Source organism: Ixodes scapularis, unplaced genomic scaffold (assembly GCF_016920785.2).
Source record: "Ixodes scapularis isolate PalLabHiFi unplaced genomic scaffold, ASM1692078v2 PGA_scaffold5__190_contigs__length_132052651, whole genome shotgun sequence".
Lineage (NCBI taxonomy): Eukaryota > Metazoa > Arthropoda > Arachnida > Ixodida > Ixodidae > Ixodes > Ixodes scapularis.
In genome coordinates this window covers 116728119-116737983 of record NW_024609880.1, presented here as the reverse complement: position 1 = coordinate 116737983, position 9865 = coordinate 116728119, and the positions used below count along the sequence as shown (strand labels likewise).

Here is a 9865-nt window from a genome sequence, read left to right as displayed (position 1 = left end):
CCGACAGCTCGATCTTTAAATATACACAAAAGACAAATAACTTTTTCTTAGTATCTTCGCAAAGAAATTTTATCAAAAGTTACTTCGTAAAGCAAGAGAAAGCGTCAGAAAATTAATGAAATGACGACCGTTTTACTAAAAGAACAAAGCTGATTTATTTTCTTAATATTACTTACAGGAGTACGCACGCTTATCCGCTTTCAGGAGCTTGGCATCACGTTGAGGTCTAGTCGTAATCAAAATATTAGTTTCGGAAGTCCCGCCGGAAGTGTTCCGATGGATGGAGGATTCTAAGATTCTCGCTTTCTCAGCAGGAAGATTTAACTGCTATGAGCCAAAAAACTGAGCGAGAGGAGGAGGCCTTAGCGCGTGGGGGCATCAGAACGCTGAGCTCTGGTTGGAATGATCAGTGGGTTGACCTGAAGCTAGCAACCTTTTTCTCCACTGCACTCGTTCAAGGCGTTGCAGCGCGAAAATCCGGCAATCCTGCGTTTGGCTTTCACATTCGAATGTGTTTAACTAGTGAAGTGGGGATAAAGGCAGCTAGCTTCAGGTCTACCCACTGTCCATTCCAATCAAAGCTCGGCGTTCTGACGTTCGCGCTCTCTCCCGTCTCCTTCTCTATCTCTCTCTCAGTTTGTCGGCGCAGTCGACAAGACGAAGCGGGAAGGCCACTGATTCGTGACAAGGGCCAAAGCACCTAAGCACGCTCAACAAAACAGAACACCCGAATGATACGAAGACGTAGTGGACGGTGTGTGTCTGTCAAAGTGCCTCTTCACGAAGTACCCTAGCGCTTTATCGTCTCCTAGATTTCATTCGCGGGACGGGGGCTTTACAATAAAAGGGGAAGTGAAGCGTTTCTGTATTTGAGCAAAAAACACTTAAATCACCTTAGTTTTGCAAAGAGGATCTCGAATACCGAGATTAGTTTTTCAATTTGGTGCACGGAGGCTGCAAAAATTAATTTTTTAAAGTGCCGCTGACGCCCTTCCTTCCCGGGGCGCGACGGTCATGCCAGGAGCTTTCGGAATCTCTGCTCTGGCGTATCTTCATGCCTGTTCAAGCTATGCCCCCGCACGCTTGCGATTTTCAAAAAGGTCAGAAATAGACGTCACGGGACTGGCGTCAGTGTGGAAAAGTATACCTGGAAAGCTTCGAAACAAACGTGGCTAAGATTCATTGCTACTAATATTTTAGGATTATTCAATAAGGTGAGAGGACCTCGAGTCAACGCAAAGAAACCGTATTATATTTGCAACATCTGAAGTAAACTTTATTGTGGTCGATTCTGTTGGCTTGTCGCATTCCGATTGCGAAAAGTACTGTGAACACCTCTTTTCTGTGTGTAGATTCTTCTTGCTTGGACCACCCGACAAATAGAGGACCATAGAAAGAAAAAAAAAACTGAAGCCTCTCTTCGCGTTCCGCTTTAAAATAACAGCGTCACTACTTCCATTTGACCCTGTTTGCTACCGTACTTTTGTTTTTATCGCAGCTTCAAAAAGGCCGAAGGAAAAAACAAATCCGTCTACAAAAGTTCCCGGCATGGTGGCAGTGGCGGTAACACGATAAGACAGCACCAATACTAGTGCTCCATTGTTTAAAGATCTGGTCGAAAGTTCCCCGCTCCTTCGAGATGGAAAACCTTCTGCCATTTCTCCTTGTCTACATTGCAGTGTGCGGTGAGTATATTGCTGCTGAATATAAAGGTTATCCTGAACTGCAGCCGCTTTTGCCGCATTGTATATTGACGCAGGCTGTGCCTGTTGGCAAATTTTTCAATACTCGAAAGTGTAAGAAATTCGTTGAGCCAATAGGTCAATTCCGTCGGAAGTTTCGTCAAGACACAAACAATCTAAAATAACCTGTAGCCTGGAGCGTTTACTCTCGCCCACATCACTTGGGAGAGCCATTCGCTCGAATTCATGGAGGGAGCTCGGTCAAGGGCGAGGCCGATCTGCTTCATGTCTAGTCACGGGCAGCTCCTAATCGTTTTAGGCATCTCTAATGCACAAATTTTGCTACTCTGGGTTTCGTGCTTTACACTTTTGTATTAAAATATTCAGTCTTAAGTCAGCGTGAAGTTTCTTCTGTGCGTGTCTGTTGGTCTTGGTTTATTTAGTGGAGTCTTTTTAGGATAATAATTAGTTTCTCAATCTAATTCGATTCTGTTCACCATCTACAGGTTCTGTGGCAAACGCGCAGTTGTCCTACAACACATCTCACACTTATCTGGAGCAGGCGCTGCGGCGGTTTGTGGAATATTATCGCCTGGACCCCATGACTCTACCGAATGTGAACCAATCTTTCGAAAGACGGGTATTCTTCACGAGGTTCCGCGGACAAGCCACGCTGACCAATGGCTCCCTGGTCGGTCTGTCAACAGTCCACAGGACGGAGTACTTCCACTTCTCGGCAACACGAAAAGGCATTTATGTTCACGCCGATTTTGGGGCGGGTCCTCTCCAATTGCTCTATGCCGGAGATGTGACCCTAATCGGAATGACTTACGCCGTTGACGTGGTCATCGCGATTCAGAAGATTCGCGTCATCTTGGAAGTCGTCGAGTAAGTATGCATTCCTAAACAAAGAAGTGAGATAGAATTATAAAAAGAGCAGGTGGAAACAGTACGAGATATATTGTGGCGGAAGTATTCACGAAGAGCTATTCGCAACTCCAGAGGAAGTGACGCTGCCCTGCGGTGAAGACGTGAATGAGAGAAACTGAAAGCTATCCGTCTATCTAAGCGAGCAACGAAAAATGGAGCGGTCTGGTGGTCGAAACGTGAAGTAGAGAAAAGGGGCTTAAAAACGAACCCTTGGAGTTCCGGATAGCTAAATTTTGCCGAAGAAAGCTACTGCGTATGATTAGAATTCGTTCCGAGGACGGCAAAGTTGAGAACATGATTATTCGAATGGCTTACGGTCACGCAGTGTTCAGAAACGTAAAGCGTGGCAAACATGCTGACGGCGATTGTCGCTTAGTGGTTAATTTCTGATTTCTATTTTAAGATAGCAGCGACACGAACGTAGAACAAGGGGAAACAAGACGTGAAGGCTCGCGAGAGAGTCCAGTCTCTGAAATTTAATACGAGCGTGGAGCCAGTGCAGTCATCATCTACACTGCGGAATGGCCGTGATGCAATGACGCCGCCAAGTGATAAAGCTTTTAGCCAGGCCATCGTGAACTGTTCTAAGAAAGGTCACGTTACGAATGTTCTAAGATGAATATCTCCGGTGACCGCTTCCCCCCAACGAAGCATTTGAAACTGAAAAAAAGATAGCTATTTGTTTAAAAGAAAAGCGCGCAAATATAATTAATTCTTCTTCCCCAACGGTCACTTTCACCCCCTTCTAAGCGCGTCGCGTAATTTAAATTTTTTGTTTTGTTTTGTCTTTGTACTTTCTAATTTGTCAAAGTGAGTGGTTCTGAGCATCGAGTAACAAAAATCGTCTCGGCATTCGGGTGATAAAGGCCAAATTATTAAGTGATTCCGAGGCAACGTGTCAGACTGCGGATCTCCGGTTGGTTGGCTCGATTCCGGCCCGCGGCATCCGCTATACGACAACGGCTGACTGCGCATTGAGCACTGTATACCGTGGAGACGGGACGATTTTGTCTGCACTTTGAAGCTTGTTAGATGGTCTGCATTGATTCTCAGCCATTCGCTGCGGTGACCATGATGATTTTAATCACTTTGGGACATGAACTGTAGACACCTAATTTCCTCTAATTATTATTTCGGCTATTCGAAGGTGCTCCCTTTCGTTAATAATCAAGCCGCACAAGCTCCTCCCACAAAGATATCCACTCTTTCCACTTAGCGGAACGAACAGTGGAGCAGAGGCGAGTCCACTTGCATCCCCTCCAGCGTTTGCTCTGCTAAAGTGGAAAGGGTGTAGGATTTTCGAGAGGAGCTTGCTTTGTAATTCTTAGCCCATAACAGAGTATAGACCGTTTTACTGAAAGAGGGCAAAATAGAAAAGGGGAAAGGGCTGCCGGCGTTTCTTTTCTTCCCTAAATGGTTAGGAATGAGTAAAAGACAGTAACAGATGCGCCCTATACACATACACTATTGGCTCTCAATTTTCCCCCGTTTTTCATCTACAACGCTTAGACACACACACACCTGTATGAAGGCCTTGGACGCCTGTGTTCCTTCAAGTTCGGTTGTTTTCTTCGCGGTTTCCTCTATTTTATTTTACTTTCAGATGTAATTAGAGCTAGTTGAATTAATGACGACTGTCCCCTGGTCATTGGGACATCACTGTTCGGTTATAGGCTGTCCGAATAACAACCGAAAGCGCATGATATTATCGGATGACATCTTTATCGTCCACGAAATCTCACAAGGCAACTGCGGCTGCAATATCTTCCAACTCCATCGCTTTTTAAATGACCAAAACCTTCGGCGGCAGTGGATTGCGTCGGTAAACAGAAAATACTTTTCCCCGACGCCATCTTCTCGGGTATGTTCGGAACTATTTTTGTGAGAAGAGTGCACCGAACTCACTGCTGTACTCTCGATGAGCATGGGCTACGCTCGCAACGTGGGTGCAAGTTTTCTCGTGAGAATCGCTGTTTCAGCTCGTAACTTTTCGTAACTTAATTTATCTTAATGCTTATATCTTGCAGTTATAGCGTCGACTCGATTTTATCATCTACAACGCTTAGTTGAAGGCTCACTTCCATCACCGTGTGTGGCTGGAGATTGTCATAAAGTTAGTTCTATCGGTTTTTCTTAATCGCGATCTCCTGCGCGAGAGCACGGCCGGACTGGAAGCGCCCGCTCGCTTTCTCTTCTTACGGCCTTTGCAATCGCCCGGGAGTCAATGGCATTTTTTCTCCGTATGTAGTTCACTTGCTTGTCGCCAGGGGCGCAACCACCTCACCCCCACTCAACACCAGTTCATCCCACTCGGAGAGTCCCTTCGAGCGGCTTTCCGCTGGTGTTCGAGCTTCGTAGGTTGTTGTTTTGGCAACGGTTCCTCAGAATACTTCTGATTAACCATGCAAAGACGGTCACGGACAGAAACGAAAACTCAGCTGGACATGTGCACAAGCTCTCGAGGAAGCATTTTAGGCTGTAATATGCACTGTGCGAAAATTGTACAGACTGCTACACCCTCGTCTAGAGCAGCTGACCGACTTCATGTGCGGCCTATGAAAAGATGATGCAGACCACGGCTATAGATAGATTGGGCCTGCTTACATTTCACGAGAGTGTACGAATTATTTATCATTTAAAGTTCCTCCACGTAGAAGGGGTCCGTCTCCTCCTGTTCTTGAGTTGCAGCAGAAATCTTGAAGGTAAAAACGAGTATAGTTTTTCCGCAATTGCATTTTCTGTCTCTACTTAGTACTTTTTACTCCGGAATCTCTCGGAGATGTGCTTCAAATATTCACCGTTTTGGGCTCATCAGAAGCGCATCAGATAGTGGCTGAGGGTCTAAACGTAAGGATCAGGTGTCAAAGGCTATAAAAATCTCGGCCGCAAGTTGCGACAGCGTTGAGAAACACTGTCAGACGCACTTTGTGCGAACGGCAAAGGGTAGCCCAGGGGTGAGGTGACAGCGCCCCCCGCGAATCGCGGCGGGAGTTGGCGATTGCCCCAATTGCAAAGGCCGTAAGAAGAGAAAAAGAGAGCGCGCTTCCAGTCCGACCGTGGCGAGAGCCGAACACTTAGTCGACCGTCACTACGCGACAGGGTTATTCTTATATTCCAATTTAGTACATAACGTATCTGGAAAGAAAACTTCATTTTTTATTGCTCAAATATGCTCATGCATCGATTTCGAATCGTTGAATCATTGATCGACTCGCTCCAACAATGGGCCAATCTCGACTTCGCAGTTTTCAGTCAAGACGAAGGACACGCTCGACGACACCGAGTTCCTCAATTAAAACCTTTATAAACATCTGCAAGACGGAAGGAGCAACCTTCGATCGTTCCCTGCATTGCACTCACATCGTACGTCGTTGATCACATTAAAAAAAAGGAATAAAACATGTAGGGCGGACAAAATAACACGTTTGTCCGTCCTTGATGTTTTATTTTTACTTGTATTTAACTTTGTCACCATCGCGCTCAACTAAGGTATATTTTTCATATTGTATTTAATTTTTGTGAGCGACACGAAAGGCCATAAATATTCTCGGTGTACTGCAGCCAAAAAGGCAAGACACTTGAAAGAAAATTCAATCGCTATTAATTGAAACAACATTTTGAGCACTCCCCTCCGATTTCTATCGGTGCCGCATTCGGTGCCGCTCTTCTCGGCATCGCCGCACTGGCGAATGCCATAATGCGAGGCAAAAAAAAAAAAATTATTTATGATATGAAAAACACCATCTGCGGTGCACAAGAACACAAGACGCGCCCCAAGTCGGATGCCCAGCACTTCGGAGCACTCAACGATTCTAACCAGTCAACCATGGCCGGGGAACCTAACGCTCGCTAGATGGCGCCGCTGTATTCAAAATGGCGCGCCCGCGATAAAATGGTCGATAGTAAGATAGGAGCCATCGACGACCAGATGCACCGCTACAAAAGCGGACTCATAAAAGAAATGGACGACGAGATAGAAGGTAAGAAATAAACACAGTTCAGAGAATGTAAACAGAGGGAAAAGAGAGAGAGTGAGGTTCCAGTGGCACGGCAGAAAAGAAAACAAGGAGCCACCAGAGTAGCGCAAGCTCGATAAAAATATAAAGTGGACCAAATCGCCCCAGGCCTACCCAAGAAGGTTTGGATACATGGTTTTGCGCAAAAAAGACGGACACAAGAGAGAAACACAAACACGAGCGCAAAACCATGTATCTCTTGTGTCCGTCTTTTTTGCGCAAAACCATGTATCCAAACGTTAACAACTCGCCCAACAACAAACTATTTTATTCTACCCAAGAAGGCTCGTGTCAAGCACCACCCAAGCACTGTCTTTTTTTTTTTTTCGTATTGTTTTTTTTTTTTTTGATGATATGCTTGTTATGTGGATCCATCTGTTGCCTGGAAAACACTGTGTAGCTATTGTCTGACCGCTTAAGAAGGGTAGGACGCGCTGAGCCCCGAACATCTTGTTAACATTCCACATATAATGAAATAACGGCATTAATCGATAAAAACATCGAAGAACGATTCGGAAAAAAAAAATATATGACATCAATTGGTCACGCCCTACGTTTCTGAATCTATCAGTGACTATAATGCTCTGCACTTCGACGAGACGAAGATCCCTAGAGCAAACGCAGCTCAATCATTGAGCGCCAGCATGGCGTCAACAATAATGGTGATGTCTAACCAAATGTCTTTAGAATGGTCGGGCCCCTCGACGTTTGGTTCATGAATTTGTTTGCGATCACGCTATAGGCTCCGACAGTCTAAGGCACGTGGGGCGCGGTGAGTTTTGAGCGTCTTATTATCACTCCACAGCTAAATAGATTGTGACATTATCCGATAAGAACGCGGAAAAACGAATCAATAAGCGAGAGGTATAAATATTATCACGTGGCAAATTACTGAACTTCGCCACGGGAATACTTGAAGGAATATTTCTTTTAAGCTGTCAACAGATTTGGCCTGTATTAATGACGGCTACATACATTTAAATGAAATATTTCAGCTAACAAAAATATTTCAAAATGAGTTAGCCAAATTCAGTTAATTTAGTCACTAATTGTTTCTAATACACGTGGTTTGATATCGGCCGCGGTCGAAAACATTCTTCTGCAGGAACAACTACTTAATTCCAAGTCTTTTTGTATCGCGTATTTCCCGGCTTAGGAAAAAAATGATCTTGTGTATGACCTAAAACAAGCCGGATATGGTTCTGATCTTGTCATAATGCGGCTGCCATGTGTTCTTGTTTATATACCATCGGGCGGAAATCATATGACCTCAGTATGAGAGAGCCGCGCTCAAACCATTAAAGTTAACCCTAATTCATTACAAAACGTTTTGCTTTCAGAGAACTTGGAAAGGGTCTCATGGTTAAGAACTTTCGAATCAAAACCATGGAAGGGCTGACCCTACAACTCAAGAATCGAGGCACCTTCAGCTACATGTTCAACTTGTTTGCGAAAGGAACCACGTATTTCTTCGAGAATTTGATACGCGACAGAGTGGACAATACACTGAGATACGAGTTCAATCAAGCAGCCAAGCAACTGAACGACTTTGTACTTCGAAATTCAACCATACCAGAAGAGACCAATAAAACACTCACTGAGTAGGTCAAACATGTTTCAAGTGTGAGCTACCTCTAAAGCGCCTTTTCAATAACAGTGATCGTCTACATGCCCTACTTATCCTATTCATGCCTAATTCAATCGTCCATATTATGGCACACTGATGAGTATCATTCCGATAGTGGATCACGTCTGCTGTCAAGGCACTTTCGTAATAAAATCCGTGGTTAAACCGAAGGTGAACACAAGGGTTGAAAAGTACCTAGGTTCAAGTAACTGGAAATCGGTATCTGGGTACTTTTGTTGTACCCGGAGGTGCAAACCTAGGTACTTTCATTTCTCGGTATCTGTACCTGTATCTTAGGTACATTTTCCAGTAACTTCTAACTAAGAGAAGTAACTTTGTACACAGACTTTTCTGTTCACTTCGGCCAAATGGTAGAAATTATACATCTTGAAGTATTAACCCACTACCATGTGCCGTGATTAACGTTGAGTTGGGTACGACCTGGGAGGTACAGACTTAATCGAACAACGTTTTAGCGAACGAAGCCCCGCCCATCATGTTTTATCGAACGACAGTTTAGAAAATGGCGGTGTTCACTTGAGCGAGCGGTGGATTAGCGCTGACTTTCTAGCGACCCCAATTTATCGAATCGCTGCGGAACTCCGTTTAGGAAAAATAGCAACCTGCTTTTTTCATCTCAAACGAAAATCAACTTCATTAAGTGTTGGATGCTCCTCTGATAGCTATACATGAATATAAAATATAATTGAAAATAAATTATAACTACAATCGTAAAGCAATGTAACATCGCGTATACAATAGAGCTTCCACTCAATAAATCGGACTCACATTTTGCAGTTATGAAAACTGCAAAGGTTCTGAAAGAAAAAAAAAGAAGCTTATTTTGCTTCCAACTAACGAAAGAAAACAACAACAACAAAAACAAACAAGGAAGCTTGAAGCATTTCACTCGTCGTCGCGAAGGTTAGGTGCCTATGCACTCGACTTGTGCGTTTCTTCATGCGGCCGACGTCTTCTGGGCTCGTCGACGTCAGCACCGGCTCTGAAAGCAAGAATTCAACAAGCGAGTTTTTGCGGTTTCGGCAAGACATGGTAAACAGTAAAAGCTGTGGCCTCGGTGAACCAATTGGAGCGTGATAATGCACGTGAGAACTCAACTCGGATGTGGACATCACATTGACATCAATAAAGCCAATTTATTTAACTCGATTTTGTGTGTATCCTTAGTATAAAAAGTTCCACTTTCAATATATTCTGACAAATTTGGGCAAAATAAATAGAGAAAATATCTTTGAAGGAAAAGTACCTGTACATAGGTACATTTGTAAGCGAGTACCGTACGTACCTAGGCACCTTTTCGTATGAGTAACTGTAACAATATCTTAGATACATTTTGAAGTAGATTTTATATCCCTGGCAAACACGTAATATTTTCTCCCGTTATATTGCCACTTAAAAAAATACCGAACGTGCTAGATACCACACAATGAAAAAATAAGTATCCACTTCTTAAGGAGCACTCGTCGGTTCAAAAACTGCAGTAAAGTTTCGAAAAATTACCGGAACAAGTAGAACGCGCGATCAATGGCATACCATGTGATAATGTGAAAAAACTCAGTCTTGTACCACTGCAAAAGAATACGCCTTTT

General features: G+C 44.0%; 1 protein-coding gene across 1 annotated transcript; it reads left to right on the top strand.

The window, feature by feature from the left end:
• Positions 1 to 1639: 1639 nt before the first annotated feature.
• Positions 1640 to 8233, top strand: LOC8032761. Its single transcript, XM_002400306.5, has 3 exons — positions 1640 to 1685; positions 2189 to 2570; positions 7969 to 8233. The coding sequence occupies exons 1-3, from the start codon at positions 1640 to 1642 to the stop codon at positions 8231 to 8233; spliced, it is 693 nt and encodes a 230-aa protein (XP_002400350.3).
• The last annotated feature ends 1632 nt before the right edge of the window (positions 8234 to 9865 follow it).

Bases quoted from the DNA above. Each gene is read 5' to 3' on its own strand.
- LOC8032761 (XM_002400306.5), top strand. From the start codon at position 1,640: ATGGAAAACCTTCTGCCATTTCTCCTTGTCTACATTGCAGTGTGCG. The intron at 1,686-2,188 runs GTGAGTATATTG...CACCATCTACAG, and splicing joins TGTCTACATTGCAGTGTGCG to GTTCTGTGGCAAACGCGCAG. The intron at 2,571-7,968 runs GTAAGTATGCAT...TTTTGCTTTCAG, and splicing joins GTCATCTTGGAAGTCGTCGA to AGAACTTGGAAAGGGTCTCA.